Raw genomic sequence first — 22,469 nt, forward strand, 5'->3', positions numbered from 1 at the left:
GATCAAAGCTAGTGATACGTAACCAACTTTCCAATTAATGGCAATACATTTCTTATCCGCTATAAATGCAGTTTCTTCAGATAAGTCTCCAATATCAACATCTAAAGCAAACAAAAGCAGGGAGAATCTGTAGGCCTGCTGAGATGAAAGAACACACACTTTGTCAGAATTCAGCCAGCCTTCACAAGACCATAACAAAAGCAAATATGTCCCGTTTTGTGTTTTACACCTCCAATTGAGGAATGACATTTCCCAGTGCATGATTATACTGTAGTTTACTACAGTGTCTGTAAATAAATATTGATATTGGAAAGAAGTGGAGGGTCCAACATAAGTCAAAGTGGAATCAAAACATTTAATAATTGAAAAGGAAAAGGCACAACACACACAGTAGCCTAACCTATGGTGAGCGAGCGTTACGCCTTTTTAATAAGTCTTGATTACCCAGTTATTTGTCTCTGCCTGCAAATCGTCCTCCTAAAAGGCAGGCTATGTCCTATAGGCCTATGCATAACGTAGCAAGTGTCGTTGTCATCATTCTTCCTGCCTCCAGTTCAGTAGCCGTACCTGCACAATCAAGTGTGCGTGTGGTCTCAATTAAATAGAGTAGGCTGTAACTTACGCGTGGGAGAGAAGCACAGGGCAGTAACACTACATGACCAAAAGTATGTGGATACCTGCTCGTCGAACATCTCATTCCAAAATCACGGGCATCAATAAGGAGTTGGTCCCCCCCTTTGCTGCTATAACAGCCTCCACTCTTCTGGGAAGGCTTTCCTCTAGATGTTGGAACATTGCAGCGGGGACTTGCTTCCATTCAGCCACAAAAGCATTAGGGAGGGCGGGCACTGACGTTGAGCGATTAGGCCTGGCTCGTAGTCGGCGTTCCAATTCATCCCAAAGGTGTTTGATGGTCAGGGCTCTGTGCAGGCTAGTCAAGTTCTTCCACTCCGATCTCAACAAACCATTTCTGTATGGACCTCGCTTTGTGCACGAGGGAATTGTCATGCTGAAACAGGAAAGGGCTTCCCCCAAACTGTTACCACAAAGTTGGAAGCACAGAAACGTCTATAATATGATTGTATGCAGTCGCGTAAAGATTCCCTTTACTGGAACTAAGGGTCCTAGCCCGAACGTTGAAAAAGCCCCAGACCATTATTCCTCTTCATGAAGCTCCCGACGAACAGTTATTCCCGGCCATCGCAAATCGTTTGGCCTCCCGAGTGGCGCTGCGGTCTAAGGCACTGCATCTCAGTGCTAGAGGCGTCACTACAGACCTTGGTTTGATCCCGGGCTGTATCACAACCGGCGGTGATCGGGCGGTGCACAATTGGCCCAGCGTCGTCCGAGTTAGGGGAGGATTTGGCCAGAGTAGGCCATCATTGTAAAATAAGAATTTGTTCTTAACTTCTTGGTGACAGAAGGCAGTATTTTCACGTCCGGATTAAATGCATGCCCAAATTCAACTGCCTGCTACTCATCCCCAGAAGATAAGATATGCATATTATTAGTAGATTTGGATAGAAAACACTCTGAAAAAAAACTCAGTTTCTAAAACTGTTTGAATCATGTCGGTGAGTATAACAGAACTTATGTAGCAGGCGAAACCCAGAGGAAAAACCATTCAGATTTTGTTTTTGAGGTCACTCTCTTTTCAATGGGTTTTCATTAGGAATCCAGATTTTGCAGTTCCTACCGCTTCCACTGGATGTCACCAGTCTTTAGAAATTGGTGGAGGTTATTCCTTTGTGTAATGAAAAAGTAGCCCTGTTCAAAACGAGGGTCACTTCAAGTGTACTGTTTGTTAGAGGCGCGTGACCAGAAAGGTAGCGTCAGTTTGTTTTCTTCCTGTATTGAACACAGATCATCCAGTCTTCAATTTTGATTATTTACTTTAAAAAATACCTAAAATTGTATTACAAAAGTAGTTTGTAATACAAGTTTACAGGTAACTTTTGAGATGTTTTGTAGTCACGTTGCGCAAGTTGGAACCGGTGTTTTTCTGGATCAAACGCGCCAAATAAATTGACATTTTGGATATATATCGACGAAATTAATCGAACAAAAGGACCATTTGTGATGTTTATGGGACATATTGGAGTGCCAACAAAGAAGCTCGTCAAAGGTAGAGCATGATTTATATTTGTATTTCTGCGTTTTGTGTTGCGCCTGCAGGGTTGAAATGTTTTCTCTCTTTGTTTACGGAGGTGCTACCCTCAGATAATAGCCAAAAAAGCCTTTTTGAAATCTGACATGTTGGCTGGATTCACAACACGTGTAGCTTTAATTTGGTATCTTACATGTGTGCCTGGGTTTGTTGCTATGGTCCTACATGCATGAAACTATTTCTGTGACTCTACAGGTTGCATGTCCTAATATGAAGAAAATATGATAATGGTGGCTAAATGCCAGAGGTGATGAGCAATTAAGAGGAGTTACTATGAGTATGATGTAAGGAGGACAAATATATAAGAAGTCTGTGCAAAGACTGGAAGGCAATTGTTTTCATGATCCAGCTCGGCTTTTATTATGAAGTAATAAAAAGTATATTTGAACTCACATGCTCCGGTATTTGTGAAATATGATTGACCAAATATTTTACTACATAAATGGCGAGCTTGCCAGGAGTGGCGAAAAGGGACCAGAGACAGTGAAAATCTGTAGCTGTGAATGGGCTTCCTGGACGGACTGCACAAACACAAGCGGCCGCTTGTTAAGACAGTAAACTGAGTTCTTACCTATAGTTCTTGTGTGGTCCGCTCGAGGAACCTGTTTTCAGAGGTAGGTCACCAAGGAGGTCTCTCCAAATTTGACGAACCAAAGAAATACTGGGAGCTTATGAGTTTTATGAAATGCATGCAAAATATTGGGGGTATAAGCTTTTGAGGGTTGCAACCGTGAATATAAGTACAGTAATTGGTGTGTGACCATTGGAGAGGGAGAGTTGTGTGCACCGTCTATTTTGACTGGCTCAGCTGAGTGGGGCTATTCATCTGATTCATCTGATTTGTTCAGACGGTTCATCTGACCAGTTGTTCAGTCTGTTTAAGTTGTGAATATGTTGTCTGATTTCGTATGGCCGGGATATATTTGATTAGACCTGCGTGAGTTGCGAGCAAACGCAGCCCATTTGTCTGATTCAATTGGTCCTTGTCAGCGGGTTCTTTAATTCTTCTGACTCACGCAGTCGCTCTGCTGGGGTGGGGGATCGGTCTCATTCAGGTTGTCTGTCTGCCCTGTTGAACTGTTCTTTTCAGTCTAGTTTGAGGTGACCAATGTCTATCTGCATGGTCGAACAAAATTAAATAGAAATCCTGTAATACCGCTTTTCGTGTATGTAAATCGATAAGGTCCACTCAGTTGGGTAAACATCCTGTGTAATATTGCCTTTTCTGTGTGGAGGTGAATCAGGAAAGTGCTGTATGATCAGGTGTTTGATAAGGAACGATATGGGACTGGATAGACGTTTATTTAATAATGGGACTGGATAGACGGATATTTACTAGTCATATCCACAAAATACCGCCCTGAAATAAATGTAAAATCTGTGAATACCACCATTTAAATTGAAGACAGGGGTCAGCTCAGACAGTTAGATAAAAAGCTGTGGTTACCGCCCTGAAATAAAGTTAGAGTATACTCAGGTTGCTTAGGAAAGCGTGAAAGATCACTTAGGAAAGTGTAAGAGAAATCCTATAAGACAACTTATCATGTAGAGGGTGTGTATCGATAATTAATAAGTCACTTTGGAAAGCGTGAAAGATGTGTGACAGTTCTCTGCTGTTGTGGGATTAAAAGGTTGCGCCTCTCTTGGTCTGACGGAGGGGACGCAACCAGTCCTGCACTAGGGGAGGTGAATATGATTTGTATTTAAATACCCAGTGTAAGGATGTGATAGTATAAATGTGAACAGTTAGGATAAATTGTAAAATACATGAACATTAAAGTTAGGATAAATTGTAAAATACATTAACATTATATTATTAGTAATAAATGTCAAGGCGACATCAGCGATTGCCTGGTAAGGCCATTGAAAATTGCATACTGCAAAGTGGATGAATATATAGTCTATAGAAATTGGAACATTTGAAGTAAGAATAAACTCAAAAAGAGAGAACAATTATAAAACCTAGAAACAGGGGGAATACCCAATAGTCTGAGTACAATAATCAGAGATAATAAAATAATGTGGATATACATAGGAGAGAATAGGGTGTGGTTAAAATCATTTAGGGCTTGAACTTGACCGTTAAAGATTTTTAGTCCTGGATCTATAGCGAGTAATATAAGAACAAGATAAAGTGGTTAAACAAGGGAATAGCACAATAAAACTAAACTAGTAAGCAAAGAATAAATAGGAATATCACAGGAAAATAGTTAGAAGCTTGAAAAATAGTTATTTTAAAACCACGGAGTCGCTGAAAGAAGCGCACGTAAATTCTACCAATTCGGCTCGAATATGAAAGAGCAAACTAGATCATGTTGTGCAACATTACCCTGTTAACAGGATAATTCAAATCAAATCAAGAATTCAGGAAGGCAATTATGAATTGGAACAATCACATAAAACCAGAATCAGAAGCTCAGTTTCCTAGCGTATTGAAGTTAGCGTTCTATTAACGTCATTGCGCTAACCGTATCATCATTCAAAGCACTAGATTGGATGTACCAGCGTGCAAAATAACTGATGCGTTAACAAATGCTCGAAGTCTGATTGAATATTGCTGGCGTCAGTAAACATCTGGGAAATAACGTAATTTGAATTGTTGCAAGCGGCACAGTTAGTGACCAATGTGTTTAACAAACAAGTAAAGAGCCTAACCAGCTTTGCGAGCTGAGTAGAATGGAGGGTGAAGATGTATTTTCTTGCTTATATCTGGAAGCGGCGTTAGCTAAATTAGTTAGCCACATTAGCTTGGGTGCTTGACTACCATGTGGGAAAAATAGTAGGAATTATGGTTCAGAAAGTTTGGTTCAACCCTGTTCATTAGAGCACTTTGGGGTTGAATAGTCCTTGTGAGAATCAAGGACAGTGGATATTAGGTAACATATTCAAATGGGCAGTAGGGGCGAGAGTATGACTAAGTAATGTTTACGAATAGTCTAACTTTGTATCACGCCACATTCAAACTATCGTTAAAACTTCCTAGGACTTCATGTTACACAATACATGTATGTTTTGTTCAATAAAGTTCATATTTATATCAAAAAATCTCAGTTTACATTGGCGCGTTATGTTCAGTAATGTTTTGCCTCTAAAAAAACATCCGGTGAATTTGCAGAGAGCCATATCAATTTATAGAAATACTCATCATAAACGTTGATGAAAGAAACAAGTGTTATGCATAGAATTAAAGATAAACTTCTCTTTAATGCAACCGCTGTGTCAGATTTCAAAAAAGCTTTGTGGTGAAAGCACACCATGCAATAATCTGAGTACAGTGCTCAGCCATCAAAACAAGCCATACAGATACCCGCCATGTTGCGGAGTCAGTTAAAGTCAGAAATAGCGTTATAAATATTCACTTACCTTTGATGATCTTCATCGGAATGCACTCCCAGGAATCCTAGTTCCACAATAAATGTTTGTTTTGTTCGATAAAGTTAATCTTTATGTCCAAATACCTCCTTTTTGTTTGCGCGTTTAGTTCACTATTCCAAATGCACAAGGTGCGGGCACTAAGTCCAGATGAAAAGTCAAAACAGTTCCATTACAGTTTGTAGAAACATGTCAAACGATGTATAGAATCAATCTTTAGGGTGTTTTTTTTATCATAAATCTTTAATAATATTCCAACCTGACAATTCCTTTGTCTTTAGAAATGAAAGGGAACGGAGCTCGTGCTCACGTGTGACCAAACTAAAGGCTTTCAGCCAGACCACTGGTTCAAACAGCTCTTATTCGCTCCCCTATCACAATAGAAGCCTGTAACAACGTTCTAAAGACTGATGACATCTAGTGGAAGCAATAGGAAGTGCAATCTGACCAAATTTACACTGTATATTGGATAGGCTATCACTTGGAAAAACTACAAACCTCAGATTTCCCACTTCCTGGTTGGATTTTTCTCAGGTTTTCGCATGCCATATGAGTTCTGTTATACTCAAAGACATCATTCAAACAGTTTTAGAAACTTCCAAGTGTTTTCTATACAAATCTACTAATAATATGCATATATTAGCAACTGGGACTGAGTAGCAGGCAATTTACTCTGGGCACGCTTTTCATCCGAACGTGCAAATACTGCCCCCCCCAGGCCAAAGATTTGGGGTTTCTGTGTTGATATAATATGTATGCTATGTGGTAGAGCAGGAACACAAGGAATTATAGCTATGGTAAAGTACTACTGGCGAAAAGACAACACGTGGAGGTTTTGAGAACCATGCGACTCAAGAAAACCTTTGAATCTTTGTTACATTACTCAAATTAGATTTATTGAATTGACTGAAGGGAGGAGGAGATAATAGTAATGAAAGTGGCCTCCCTGTGAAAAGTAGAATTGGGTTTGTTTTTACTATATTTTAAATAAAAACTCCCCTGGTAACATAAACCTTAGCGACAAGAAAGGTGGAGTTTAGTCGAGATTGAGGAGAGCTTTCTGAGTTAAAGGGATGAGATGTAGACTAGGGGAGGCAACAAAAAATAACGTTAGTCAATTGGAAAGTAAGAATTTTGACTTTTATTGTTTGGATTGATAAAGAATTGGCTGATGTATTTTCTACATTTGGCGCATTACAGGTTAATCTTAAACTAATGAATGTTCAATGAGTGTGAAGCAGTGGTTAGTGATAAATTGTCATATTGATAAGGAGGATTGATGTAAACGTAATGAGTGACAGTATGTGAATGGTAATATATTATTAGTGTCTTTATAGCACTCTAATGATGCGATATTTTAGTAATTTGAAAAACTGAGGTTTCAATACGAGGTTAAATGATGAGTAGAGATTGAGCCTTGAGGTTGTAAAAAAAAGATTAGCTGTGGTTGGAATCAAGCAACTAATGGGATGTTTGAAATAAAGGTATGAAGAAACATTTACTATTGCTTGGTTTTATAGTTAGATAACACTAGTAAATTTGAGCAGGAAAGACATTATAATCTGTGTCCATTACATGGTACAGTGTCCAGTAATATGAGTAGTATGAATTTAGTATTGACTATCAAGCTGATAAGGCAGCACCAACTTTTTGAATGTTCTAAATTTGTTAAACAACAGTTTTGTATTTTACTAAACTAATGCAACAGGTTAAACTGATAGGATTACTGGAAATGGGCTCTGGGATTGTTTATTCTAAAATGGGATCAATTCCACTTGATGGAAGACTGAATTATCTGATGGGTCTTGAATAGAATTCTTGCTTCCAGGAAAAATGAAAGTCCAATACAGTATTTATGTTAATTACGGGAGACATAGGTGACCATGTCTAAAACAACATTTTATTTGATGCCCAGGATCAAATATCACTGATTTCTTCAGCTGAGAAATTGACTACATTTGCGAAAGGAAAAAGTATTACATTTAGAATGGTTAACAGGAACAATCTAAGGTGAAACAGCTATTAAATGTGTTGATTGGAAATTGGTCTATTAACAATACCAGGATATTTGTACATGATTATGACAGTGAGAGACCAATCACATAATACCATATGGGTGTGCATTGTGACTAAGGGCAGTGCCTGCCAAATAAAGCATGGGAAGGCCTGGCCATTTCTGTTTATTTTTTACATACAGTTTAACACACACACCAGCACACACACACAAAATGTATGCGATTACGGTGGTGACACTGGAGTGTGGGATTTATTTTGGATGGACTTTTTTCAACTCCGTTTTAAACTTGGTATACAGAAGGATGGAAATGTTTTGAAAGGTATTTAAGTGGTTTCTGAAGGACAGGGAAAGAAAGGAGAGAGGAAACATTTTAATGGTGTCAAAAGCCCTGAATGCTAAAGTTTCTCGTGAAGACTGATCAACCTCACTAGAAATTATCGGAACAGGTGGGATTTAATTATAAAATTACCAAGCAACACCAGTCTATTCAAAGTGTCCAATTACTTTGAAATTCTATTATTTCCTTAGAATTACAACTATTTATAATTTCCTAAGTTGATTAGTTGTTGAAATTGTTTATTTTGATTTAACACGTTATTTTTGAATCACGTATTCTACGGGAAAAGTACCAGTAGCCTGGGGGTTGTGGTCTTTGGGTAAATATACAGAGGGTTTTAGTTCAATCTGAATATAGAAGGGAAAATATATGTCATTCAGGGAGGACAATTACTTGGAATGGATTGTGGTATGTGTATTGATTTCATTTTGTGTTTTTGTTTCAATACAAAATTTGCAAGATTGGAATACTGGAGTGTGGGTTTCTGCGAGGGGTTATTTTGAGAACTTCATGACCTGTAACTCGTCCGAGAGGTCGCCAGTAGAATAAGGGACTTATCATGGAAGGTGACATCAGATCATGTCTTAATGTATGGGAGGGATAATTTCACCACAACCAGTGTGTGTGAACCTCAAACCCTCCCTAACCGGCTGAAGAGTGAGGGACAAATGTGTGTTATATGACAGTGACTTCTAACACTTCTATCTGTGTCCGTTGGGAAGATGACCTGTGAACTATATCTGAAATAGACATGCTGGAATGGTACGTGCCAGTTGAAGGTAGACTAAAGGGGAACGGGGGTCTATTCACTATGAATAAGTGTAGACTAAGGATGCATTGTGATAACTGGTCTTTTATTTCTAGGACACTTGTGAAAGGAAACCAGGGACGAAGGGAGGTTGTAATGTGAAGAGTTATGAACGACAATGAAAGGTTCCGTTTAAAAATTTACATTCTAACCGGGATGATGTGTGATGAGTTAAGGAGCAGGAATTTGAGTCTTAGTCTCAAAGTAAGCACTGAGGAATGTCATTCTGAATTCGGGGTGGATAATTTATAAAATATTATATTTTTTTATTCGGATATAAAGAAAGAGTTGCTTTCGAACGGTGAAGGCTCTACTCAAATATATTAAGCTGGGGGAGACCTCAGAAACATTGTTTCTAAGTGTCCTCCGACATGGAGGTTGTTAGAGTACTCACTGGATGATAGCTCGGGTAGCCATGAGGGTTTTTGTTATCTTTTGTTTTACAGTGTATTCAGACTAGAGGTCGACCGATTAATCTGAGTGGCCGATTAATTAGGCCCGATTTCAAGTTTTCATAACAATCGGAAATCGGTAATTTTGGACGCCGATTTAAAAAAAAAAAAAAAAAATATATATATATATATATATATATGTATATGTCACGGTCGTCCTCCTCTTCATCTGAAGAGGAGAGGCGAGATGGATCGGAGGACCAAAACGCGGCGTGGTATGTGTTCATAGTGAAAATTTAATAAAGAAAGTACTGAACACTGCATACAAAACAATAAACAAATAACAACCGTGAAGCTACAAATTAGACCTGTGCTGACACAAGCCACTAACATAGACAATCACCCACAAACAAACAGTGCAACCCAGGCTACCTAAGTATGATTCTCAATCAGAGACAACTAATGACACCTGCCTCTGATTGAGAACCATACTAGGCCGAAACATAGAAATCCCAAATCATAGAAAATCAAACATAGACTGCCCACCCAACTCACACCCTGACCATACTAAATAAATACAAAACCAAGGAAATAAAAGGTCAGAACGTGACAATATATAAATATATTTTTCACACCTTTATTTAACTAGGCAAGTCAGTCAACATTTTCTTATTTTCAATGACTGCCTTGTTCAGGGGCAGAACGACAGAGTTTTACCTTGTCAGCTCAGGGATTCAATCTTGCAACCTTACGGTTAACTAGTCCAACGCTCTAACAACCTGCCTCACGAGGAGCCCGCCTGTTACGCAGTAAGAAGCCAAGGTAAGTTGCTAGCTAGCATTAAACTTATCTTATAAAAAACAATCAATCAATCATAATCACTAGTTATAACTACACATGGTTGATGATATTACTAGTTTATCTAGCGAGTCCTGCGTTGCATATAATCGATGCAGTGCGCATTCGCGAAAAAGGACTGTCGTTGCTCCAATGTGTACCTAACCATAAACATCAATGCCTTTCTTAAAATCAATACACAGAAGTATATATTTTTAAACCTGCATATTTAGCTAAAATAAATCCAGGTTAGCAGGCAATATTAACCAGGTGAAATTGTGTCACTTCTCTTGCGTTCATTGCACGCAGAGTCAGGGTATATGCAACAGTTTGGGCCGCCTGGCTCATTGCGAACTAATTTGCCAGAATTGTACGTAATTCTGACATAACATTGAAGGTTGTGCAATGTAACAGGAATATTTAGACTGATGGATGCCACCCGTTAGATAAAATACGGAACGGTTCCGTATTTCACTGAAAGAATAAATGTTTTGTTTTCGAGATGATAGTTTCCGGATTCGACCATATTAATGACCTAAGGCTCGTATTTCTGTGTGTTATTATGTTATAATTAAGTCTATGATTTGATAGAGCAGTCTGACTGAGCGATGGTAGGCACCAGCAGGCTCGTAAGCATTCATTCAAACAGCACTTTTGTGCGTTTTGCCAGCCGCTCTGCTGTTTATGAATTCAAGCCTATCAACTCCCGAGATTAGACTGGTGTAACCGATGTGAAATGGCTATCTAGTTAGCGGTGTGCGCGCTAATATCATTTCAAACGTCACTCGCTCTGAGACTTGGAGTAGTTGTTCCCCTTGCTCTGCATGGGTAACTCTGCTTCGAGGGTGGCTGGTTGTTAGGTGATCAAATACTTATGTCATGCAATAAAATGCTAATTTAATTACTTCAACATTTATCAACATTTATGATGAGTATTTCTGTAAATTGAGGTGGCTATGCAAAATCACTGGATGTTTTTGGAACTACTGAACGTAACGCGCCAATGTAAACTCAGATTTCTTAATATAAATATGAACTTTATCAAACAAAACATACATGTATTGTGTAACATGAAGTCCTATGAGTGTCATCTGATGAATATCATCAAAGGTTAGTGATTCATTTGATCTCTATTTGTGCTTTTTGTGACTCCTATATTTGTCTGGAAAAATAGCTGTGTTTTTCTGTGGCTTGGTGGTGACCTAACATAATCGTTTGTGGTGCTTTCGCTGTAAAGCCTATTTGAAATCGGACACTGTGGTGGGATTAACAACAGGATTACCTTTAAAACAGTAAAATACATGTATGTTTGAGGAATTTTAATCATGAGATTTCTGTTGTTTTGAATTTGGAGCCCTGCACTTTCACTGGCTGTTGTCATATCGATCCAGTTAACGGGATTTCAGCCCTACGAAGTTTTAAGATGCAATAGGATAACCCAGAGGAATCCCCAAGGAATAAAAAGCAAGAGATGAGATTAAGTCAGGATTTGAATACATTTTTGTTTGGATATCACCTTAAAAAACCTAGACTGGATAAATTACATTTACAATGATCATCAAAGATTCATTAACTATACAGACTTTGCATTGACAGCTTTGAGTGAACAAGTAAGGCATTGACCAAGCTGAAAAGACTACACCAGGAAGTAAAAGACAATGCTGGACATGATTCCCATGCCTGGAACTGGTTGGACTCAATCCTGGGAAAATGGGGTTGTCGTACCTATCAAGACCGACATCAATTGATATAGACGGTGTACTTCCCGAGGATCCTGATCACAGGTTTCTATCAAAATAGGTGGTGCTCAAAAGACTGATGAGAAGGGAGTGGACATTATCATCATATTGGATCTTTGAATGTGCATTGTATCAAAGGAGTGATTGAACATTGTGTTGTAATAAGGAGTGTGTTTAGTGAATAACTATAACTCTCAGGCAAGGCTGAGAAATGCATGCATATGCTTTTACACTGTACAGTGCCTTGCGAAAGTATTCGGCCCCCTTGAACTTTGCGACCTTTTGCCACATTTCAGGCTTCAAACATAAAGATATAAAACTGTATTTTTTCGTGAAGAATCAACAACAAGTGGGACACAATCATGAAGTGGAACGACATTTATTGGATATTTCAAACTTTTTTAACAAATCAAAAACTGAAAAATTGGGCGTGCAAAATTATTCAGCCCCTTTACTTTCAGTGCAGCAAACTCTCTCCAGATGTTCAGTGAAGATCTCTGAATGATCCAATGTTGACCTAAATGACTAATGATGATAAATACAATCCACCTGTGTGTAATCAAGTCTCCATATAAATGCACCTGCACTGTGATAGTCTCAGCGGTCCGTTAAAAGCGCAGATAGCATCATGAAGAACAAGGAACACACCAGGCAGGTCCGAGATACTGTTGTGAAGAAGTTTAAAGCCGGATTTGGATACAAAAAGATTTCCCAAGCTTTAAACATCCCAAGGAGCACTGTGCAAGCAATAATATTGAAATGGAAGGAGTATCAGACCACTGCAAATCTACCAAGACCTGGCCGTCCCTCTAAACTTTCAGCTCATACAAGGAGAAGACTGATCAGAGATGCAGCCAAGAGGTCCATGATCACTCTGGATGAACTGCAGAGATCTACAGCTGAGGTGGGAGACTCTGTCCATAGGACAACAATCAGTCGTATATTGCACAAATCTGGCCTTTATGGAAGAGTGGCAAGAAGAAAGCCATTTCTTAAAGATATCCATAAAAAGTGTTGTTTAAAGTTTGCCACAAGCCACCTGGGAGACACACCAAACATGTGGAAGAAGGTGCTCTGGTCAGATGAAACCAAAATTGAACTTTTTGGCAACAATGCAAAACGTTATGTTTGGCGTCAAAGCAACACAGCTGAACACACCATCCCCACTGTCAAACATGGTGGTGGCAGCATCATGGTTTCGGCCTGCTTTTCTTCAGCAGGGACATCGAAGATGGTTAAAATTGATGGGAAGATGGATGGAGCCAAATACAGGACCATTCTGGAAGAAAACCTGATGGAGTCAAAAGACCTGAGACTGGGACTGAGATTTGTCTTCCAACAAGACAATGATCCAAAACATAAAGCAAAATCTACAATGGAATGGTTCAAAAATAAACATATCCAGGTGTTAGAATGGCCAAGTCAAAGTCCAGACCTGAATCCAATCGAGAATCTGTGGAAAGAACTGAAAACTGCTGTTCACAAATGCTCTCCATCCAACCTCACTGAGCTCGAGCTGTTTTGCAAGGAGGAATGGGAAAAAATTTCAGTCTCTCGATGTGCAAAACTGATAGAGACATACCCCAAGCGACTTACAGCTGTAATCGCAGCAAAATGTGGCGCTACAAAGTATTAACTTAAGGGGGCTGAATAATTTTGCACGCCCAATTTTTCAGTTTTTGATTTGTTAAAAAAGTTTGAAATATCCAATAAATGTCGTTCCACTTCATGATTGTGTCCCACTTGTTGTTGATTCTTCACGAAAAAATACAGTTTTATATCTTTATGTTTGAAGCCTGAAATGTGGCAAAAGGTCGCAAAGTTCAAGGGGGCCGAATACTTTCGCAAGGCACTGTATATTGAAGGATAATTGGCTTGAGGAGGGATCTTATTCTGAGTTGGATTTTGGGTGTGGGGCTATTTAGCCCCAGATGAGGGGATACATTGTGAATTTTTCAGTACATATGTGGCAATTATTTATTTCAGAAGAAGCCAGCAAAACTAGTGTATGTGCTCTAGGTCATTTGACACCATTAGACATGCACGTGGTTATACCTGTAACTGTTATGGCCTAACTATGGTTACACCTCTTGGGTTTTTTCCAGAACAGGGGTTCCCCTTTCAGTGGAGTCAGCAGGATGTCATGTATTGGTTAATCCTATAGAGTTTCAAGGTCTGTTGCTATGGTCTTACATGCATGAAACTATTTCTGTGACTCTACAGGTTGCATGTCCTAATATGAAGGCAATATGTTAACGGTGGCTAAATGCCAGTGGTGATGAGCAATTAAGAGGAGTTACTATGAGTATGACGTAAGGAGGACAAATATGTAAGAAGTCTGTGCCAAGACTGGAAGGCAGTTGCTTTCATGATCCAGCTCGGTTTTTATTATGAAGTAATAAAACGTATATTTGAACTCGCATGCTCCGGTATTTGTGAAATATGATTGACCAAATATTTCCAAGACAAGGGGCAAGAAGATATGGTAGCCCCCCTAAGGCCCGTCCATATCACCGGCCCTGCCATGATCAAGCAGAACCTTCTGTAGGTTTACGCCTTGGTAGGCCAGGACTTAATATTCCATCACTTCCTGAAGTTGGTTGTGTGTTTAGCTACAAATAATAAGAAGGGTGCGGTCCTTATTTGTCATCGAAACCCACATAGACTTAGTTTAAAACCATTCAGACATTCCATGTTGAGAATAACTATAAAGAGCATGTTTAAACGATTGTCAATAATGTCGCTATAAAAGCTTTTTGTTTCAGATTGCCATGTGTTTTTTCACTGATGTGAATCCCACTTGGGCGGCTGCGCTTGTTCTTGGAAGTTGCAATGTACATTGTGTTCACAAGGCACATTCTTACATATCCTACCTATTGTTCATCATAATCAAACATTATGATGTGATAATGTTGTAGGCTACACAATAAGCACACAAGTAGCCTTACAAATATTAGGTAGACCTAAAGCTAAATTCGACCCTGCGGGTCGGTTCAACTTACCTCCGGAAACCAATTTTTGCGCCACATAAAGCCAGAATCCGATGAGCGTTAGTTTGGGCATATTTGCTAGTTTAGATAATAAATACAAGTTCAAATGAGATATGCTAAACCATTATGTGGTTTATAGCCTAGCCTACGTCTGATATTGCATTTCATGAGGCTGTGAAAGTGAAAGTAAAATGTAGTTTAGTTCATGACCTCTTGGTGGAAAATAAAGTTTAATTTAACTTGTAAATTATGTTTAATAGCTGCAATGTAATCATATGGTATACAAACACATTGCATTATGTTTATATGTGAACTTTACTAAGCATTTTTTCTAACCCCTTCTGGAATATTTATTCCTGTAGTCCTACTCATACCTGGTCTTTGGCGCCTCCGTGTGTGTATAATTGGCTACTACGCACAGAATTGCATATATATATATATATATAGAATTTAAAATTTATAGAATCTCTGCTATAATGTAACAAAACTTGGCAACACTGAAATATTTAAAGGTAAATTAATAACTATAGTTTATTTAATTTTCCTCCTGTCCACTGAGTGTCCACTGATTCATCCATATGCCTATATGGCATGCACACTAAAACATTCACAATATTAAATATTTTCCTCAAAACATATAATACATGTTTGCCATCTTATTGTATGGATAAATATTTCATTATAATTCACAATATATATTGAACAAAAATATAAACGCAACATGCAACAATTTCAATGATTTTACAGAATTACAGTTCATATAAGGAACTCAGTCAATTTAAATAAATCAATAAGGCCCTAATCTATGGATTTCCCATGACTGGGTAGAGGCGCTGCCATGGGTGGACCTGGAAGGGAGTCAGGCCCAAGTGGGAGCCAGGTGGTCTGCTCTAAAATTATGTTGGAGGTGGCTTATGGTAGAGAAATGAACACTCAATTATCTGGCAAAAGCTCTGGTTGACCTTCCTGCAGTCAGCATGCCAATTGCACGCTCCCTCAACTTGAGACATCTGTGGTATTGTGTTGTGTGACAAAACTGCACATTGTAGAGTGACCTTTTATTGTCCCCAACACAAGGTGCACCTGTGTAATGATCATGCTGTTTAATCAGCTTCTTAATATGTCACACCTGTCAGGTGGATGGATTATCTTGGCAAAGGAGAAAAGCTCACTAACGGATGTAAACTAATTGGTGCACAGCATTTGAGAGAAATAAGCTTTTTTGTGCACATGGAACGTTTCTGGAATCTTATATTTCAGCTCTTGAAACATGTTGCGTTGACATTTCGGTTCAGTATACGTAGTTGAATATCCATACAGGATAACAATATGATACATAATAACCCAAAAGAGAGGGAAAAAGAGAGATGAGTTTACTGAAGAGGAACAAACCTTCCCTGTACAGAATCTAAATATTTATCAAACAAACTATATATTCAACAAGTGCTTTTCAACTGGTTTCTTCTGGTACAGACTCTGTAGTTGTACTGGTCTCTGTTGGTACAGAGGATTTACCTATACTTCTCTATGTAGTAGACAGAGTATCTGAGCTACTCTCTATTAATGTACAAATTGAATCTGAGCTCATGTCTACTGGTCTGGAAAGTGCACCTGAACTGTAGTTTACTGGAGTAGATATTGTACCTACATACATACTGTGGCTCTGAGACCAGCTGACAATCCTGGACTGCTTCTATCAGGGGTGTCTGTACTTTCTGACACTGAGTTAGTGGGTCTCCCCAGACCTGATAGGCCGGTGTTCCTCCCTCTCTTTCTACCTGACCACTGCTCCCACTGATCCTTGCTCGCACACGCTTGTGTGTGGGTCGCTCCGTAAGAAGCATATCAAGGTCCTGGAGTGGCCTAGCCAGTCTCCAGACCTGAACCCAATAGAAAATCTTTGGAGGGAGCTGAAAGTCCGTATTGCCCAGCGACAGCCCCGAAATCTGGGGGATCTGGAGAAGGTCTGTATGGAGGAGTGGGCCAAAATCCCTGCTGCAGTGTGTGCAAACCTGGTCAAGAACTACAGGAAACGTATGATCTCTGTAATTGCAAAGAAAGGTTTTTGTACCAAATATTAAGTTCTGCTTTTCTGATGTATCAAATATTTATGTCATGCAATAAAATGCAAATTAATTACTTAAAAATCATACAATGTGATTTTCTGGATTTTTGTTTTAGATTTCGTCTCTCGCAGTTGAAGTGCACCTATGATTAAAAATTAAAACCTGCAAAATCAGCAGTGTCTCAAATACTTGTTCTCCCCACTGTGTGTGTGTGTGTATATATATATATATATATATATATATATATATATACACACAGTGCATTGCGAAAGTATTCGGCCCCCTTGAACTTTGCGACCTTTTGCCACATGTCAGGCTTCAAACATAAAGATATAAAACTGTATTTTTTTGTGAAGAATCAACAACAAGTGGGACACTTGTGGGACACCAATATTTATTGGATATTTCAAACTTTTTTAACAAATCAAAAACTGAAAAATTGGGCGTGCAAAATTATTCAGCCCCTTAAGTTAATACTTTGTAGCGCCACCTTTTGCTGCGATTACAGCTGTAAGTCGCTTGGGGTATGTCTATCAGTTTTGCACATCGAGAGACTGACATGTTTTTCCCATTCCTCCTTGCAAAACAGCTCGAGCTCAGTGACGTTGGATGGAGAGCATTTGTGAACAGCAGTTTTCAGTTCTTTCCACAGATTCTCGATTGGATTCAGGTCTGGACTTGGCCATTCTAACACCTGGATATGTTTATTTTTGAACCATTCCATTGTAGATTTTGCTTTATGTTTTGGATCATTGTCTTGTTGGAAGACAAATCTCCGTCCCAGTCTCAGGTCTTTTGCAGACTCCATCAGGTTTTCTTCCAGAATGGTCCTGTATTTGGCTCCATCCATCTTCCCATCAATTTTAACCATCTTCCCTGTCCCTTCTGAAAAAAAGCAGGCCCAAACCATGATGCTGCCACCACCATATTTGACAGTGGGGATGGTGTGTTCAGGGTGACGCCAAACATAACGTCTTGCATTGTTGCCAAAAAACAGCCAAAGTAATTTAAAAAAAGAAAGAAGTATTTGTAATATTTCTAAGTCATGTGGTAAGAAATCTATTGAAGTCTTTCTGTTAACACTAGGTTTCAATTGCACTTTTAAGACGGTCTCTTAGCTGTGACTACACTTAGAAATTAACATTATATCATTTTGGGAAAATGTAGATTGTACAGACAAATTCCCTGAACCAATAAATTGGTTGAATTATTGCAAGTTATAGGGAGTGGAAGCTAGTGAAGTTATAAACATTATTATTATTTAAAAATGTTTACGTATAATGATATTAAATTAATTGGATGGGAGAGTAGAGGTCCCTGAATGTATTTCAGTTGGGTTGAGTTCTCTTTCATTTGGTTACAAAGCTATTTAAGTTGCAGTTAACACTACATTTTAATTGCACTTTAAGCAGTATTCATGGGTGCCAAAGGAAGCCAGGCTTCCCCCAAAAATGTACCTATTTTTGTATATATTTTTTTTACAATGGCAATAACATCTGATAAATATGTGTATGTGACCAAGGTTTTTTGATTTAATTTACATACAATATGCTTTGTGGACTTCACTGAACAGAGGTTGCTATCTGGTTTTGTGATAATAAAAAAAAGGTGTGGTTGAATTTATTCTGTCACTGTCTTACCGTCTCGGCCTTTAGGCCTATAAATCACGGTCGCAAGGCAGAGTAATTAATAGGTTATAGAGAAAACAAACAATTATGACAACACATACCGAGTAAGACACCCCCCTCCCCGCAGTTTTTTTTGCGGGGAGGGGGGTTTATCCTCGCACTACTACTGCTTTTAAGACGGTCCCTTAGCTGCGACTACATGGATAATCAGCCATAGAAATGTACGTAAAATATTTTGGGGAAAACAGAACGGAACAGCGAAAAGAAGGGGTGCAACTTGTTCGCCATCGTCAGCTGATATGACATTTATATCCTGCCATGTTCTGTTGAGCTGTTGAGGAGAGGTCGGAATCTAAAGCTACATTCACCGCATTCTAGTAGTGATCCTAAATTCAGTTGGAGCATACTAAATCAATTTTCATCTAAAAAAAACAAAGAATAGTAAGCAAAAGTTCCGGGGTTTAGAATTAGGCTAACAGCAACCAATACCACAATATATTGCAAGGACAATCCATTTTTCTAGGACAGGAGACGAGGTGAAGCGTCGATCAGCCATCGAACGCAAGTGCGATCTATATGAAAGTGAAATTATTTTTATTTTGAGGACTATTATGGGTGTGTCGTGTGTTTGTTCATGCTCACATCCAATGTAGTCGACCACGATTACCTTCTTACGGTTTGAAGTCATCCGAATACCGGTGTGATAACTCCATCTGGCAGAATACGACGATACGAGCGCATATTTCAGAGAGCGCTCCGTAGGCCACGCCCAGTGGGCAGAGCTAGGCATGTTGGACCGGGACATGTTTCAATAGGTAAAAAAGCCTCTCATTTTACTGTGGGTCCGCCATGGTTCTGTGTAGCCTAGTTATGCTAATATGTTTGAGATCAGCGTATTGCAGTTATTTTCGTCTTTGACTTAATAAGTAAAATATCTTTGAGTAGTAAACAGGGAAACAGCAACGATCAAGTCCCAGACATTTCGCAATAGAACATACAATCGTTTTCTACCTTAATTATTGGGATCATCTAGTTACCATCAGTGTTTGGAATATGATGAGCTCTTTGACAAAACAGACCATGTGAGATTTATTTTGAGAAAGGTCCACGGGGTCTGTGTAAACTATGCGATTATATTGGAGAAAAGTAGCGAATGTCAGCTATTCATTGACTGTTATGGTATTTATAAGTAGCAGCCATGTAACAGACAGGGAAACTAATTGTACTCACTTTATGATAGAACATGTTGATTTTTCTGCCTGTGGCGTTCTTTATCTGATTTATTAGGATGTCCTGGTGATCACAACTACTTATTTCGCTCAAATAGATATTGAATTAAATTGTGTTTTCTTTGAAGAGATGGGTCTAGCCAGAACATTCAGTTTTCTGCCCTGTAGGCATTCACTCTGCATTGCTGTATTTGAGTGGTTTTATGCAAGGTACAGTATTTTGAAAGCATTTTGTGACAACTGCTGATGTAAAAAGTATTTTAAAACATACATTTGAATAGAAAGAATTGACTTAGCGATTTGGCCTCCATATCCACCAGAAACATTTCCACCTGTACGTTACATGCTGTGAGTGTTATTATCACCCAGTTAAAAAAGCTATTTTTGTTTAAGTGATTAGCAAATGTAATGCCATATAAAAGATGTTAAATCAATGGCTCATACGTTAAGAACAAATTCTTATTTACAATGAAGGAAGACCCCGGCAAAACCCAATCAACAGAGGGAATGTGTTCTAAATTTGACCAGGGCCCATAGGGCTGTGACTATGATTAATGTAGTAAATTCATTTCTGTCAATAACTTTATTTGATAAACTTCCTTTATTATGTAGGTGTTTGTCGCTTTTGAAGGTTAAATGAAACATTAATTCAGCCAAGAAATCAATATTTTCATTGATGGAACATTCAATTGACTGAACATTCATGTGCTAATGAGATTAATTAGTGGCATTGCAGTTATGTATGGTGTTGTTGCCATTCAGCCTTGGTATGGAATAACTGATAACTGACAAAATACCTCAGCCTTAGGAAATGATTAGGGAAAGAAGTCACCTTTCCAGTTTGCACTTATCTTTATTTAACTTGCTGTAATACAGATATCAATCAATCAAATGTATTTAAGAAGCCCTTTTTAAATCAGCCGATGTTAAAGTACTGTACCAAAACCCAGGCTAAAACCCCCCAAAAGGCTAGGAAAAACTCCCAAGAAAGGCAGGAACCTAGGAAGAAAACTAAAGAGGAACCAGGCTCTGAGGGGTGGCCAGTCCTCTTCTGGCTGTGCCGGGTGGAGATTTATAAGACTACATGGCCATTAAGGCCAGATTCTTCTTCAAGATGTTCAAACGTTCAAAGATGACCAGCAGGGTCAAATAATAATCACAGTGGTTGTAGACCGGTGCAACAGGTCAGTACCTCAGTAGTAAATGTCAGTCGAGACAGCAGGCGTGGTAGAAAGAGAGTCGAAAACAGCAGGTCCTGGACATGGTAGCACGTCTGAACAGGTCAGGGCTCCATAGCCACAGGATAATTACACCAGATATAAGACTTACCCTAGCCCCTTGGCACATAGACTATTGCAGCATAGATACTGGAGGCTGATAGGGGTGGGAATACTGTGGCCCCGTCCGACGATACCTCCTCCGGACAGGGCCAACCAGGCAGGATATAACCCCACCCACTTTGCCAAAACACAGCCCCCACACCACTAGAGGGATATCAACAGACCACCAACTTACTACTCTGAGACAAGGCTGAGTATAGCCCACGAAGATCTTCTCCACCACACAAGCCTGAGATACAAACCGTATAAAATAATTGAATCTCTAACCTTGTCTTCATTTTGTCTTAATTGAAAATGAAAACATTGTCTTCCTTTATTCGCCATTTCAATAAGGAAAGGGCAATAGCAGTTTTCATAGCCAGCAGGCTCTGACAAGTTCCAGAAAGTATTAACACTTCAAGACCTTGTGGTCAGATGGCTTTTCATAAAGAAGTCATGGTAAATAATGGAATTCAAGTATCTGGGTTTGTGGGGAGGGGTCAGTGACTTGAGGAGGAGACAAAATCAGTGGAGGCAATTAAGAAGGGTCCAGGTGGCGTTGGGCCAGGCAGGTCCAGGTGTCGGTGTCCTCAGTCACGATCCGAGAGTCTCAGGCCATCCCGAAGGGGAGATAAAGAGAAAAGATGAGGGTTAGTGAGAGCATGGCTAAAACCATAGTACACCACTTGCACTGGGGGTAGAGAACAATCAATAGTTTTTCTGTGGACACTAGATAATCTGACTAACACACACACCTGTTTGACCTTGCTGTGACACTGTAGGACATTTATGTTACTTTTCTGAGTCAATTCGGGTAGCATTCAATATCCTGCATGTATTTTTGTTAACCATGGCAACCAGCATTGCACATAAAGAGATGTGCAGAAATATAATCATCCTCTGTCTGTAGATCATTTCCCCTTAATGTATTTGTCATGTCAGCCAGGCCAATCTTTTCAAAGTAACAATATCTAGTTGAGTAAAATAAGGAGTCAATTGCTTCATTCCTTGTTTCGTTTTTACTTGTTACCTGGTAAATAACCAACAACCAGCGTGAGGAAACCGTCCATGTAAGGTGAGGAAACAGTCCATGTCAGCCTAGCGCATCTTTTTAAATAAACACCATTTATTTCAATTTCTAGTTGAGTTTTGTTCTGGTTAAAAGACAATACAGAAAATTGCAGAAAACAGCGCCACGCTCAGGCAGAAAACTCAATGTTCTATTCTATATCTATTTGAGCACAATAACTAGTTTTGTTGTGATCGCCAGGACATTCTAATAATTCAGGCAAACAACGTCACAGTGAGGCAGAAAAAACAGCATGTTCTATCAATGTGAGTACAATTAGTTTCCATTGCTGTTATATGGCTGATACTTTGAAATAATATAACAGTAAATTAATAGGTGACATTCAACGCTATAAACCTTTCTCCAATATAACCGCATAGTTTACACAGACCCACCGCAGGCCTTTGACAAATACATCTCCGTGTAAAGAGGCCCCCCATGGTCTGTTTTGTCAACGAGCTCATCATATAACCAGGCAACTAGATGACCCCAATAATTA

General features: G+C 39.1%; 1 protein-coding gene across 6 annotated transcripts in view; it reads right to left on the minus strand.

Annotated features, from left to right (window-relative positions):
• Nucleotides 1-14,859, minus strand: part of LOC139373053 (CD48 antigen-like) — an 85,143-nt gene extending 70,284 nt beyond the window's left edge. For 4 of the 6 annotated variants that reach the window (XR_011627529.1, XR_011627530.1, XR_011627531.1 and 1 more), the window contains exon 1: nucleotides 14,672-14,854. Coding sequence is in view for 3 of the 6 variants with exons in the window: in XM_071113085.1 (XP_070969186.1) it covers nucleotides 14,672-14,732 (61 nt within the window). In the remaining 3 variants the exon portion in view is untranslated. Of the gene's footprint in view, nucleotides 1-14,671 lie in introns of all 6 variants that reach the window. The other 2 variants (XM_071113088.1, XM_071113086.1) reach the window with 2 other exon arrangements.
• Between the last annotated feature and the right edge of the window lie 7,610 nt (nucleotides 14,860-22,469).

The sequence above is a fragment of the Oncorhynchus clarkii genome, chromosome 18 (assembly GCF_045791955.1).
Source record: "Oncorhynchus clarkii lewisi isolate Uvic-CL-2024 chromosome 18, UVic_Ocla_1.0, whole genome shotgun sequence".
NCBI lineage: Eukaryota > Metazoa > Chordata > Actinopteri > Salmoniformes > Salmonidae > Oncorhynchus > Oncorhynchus clarkii.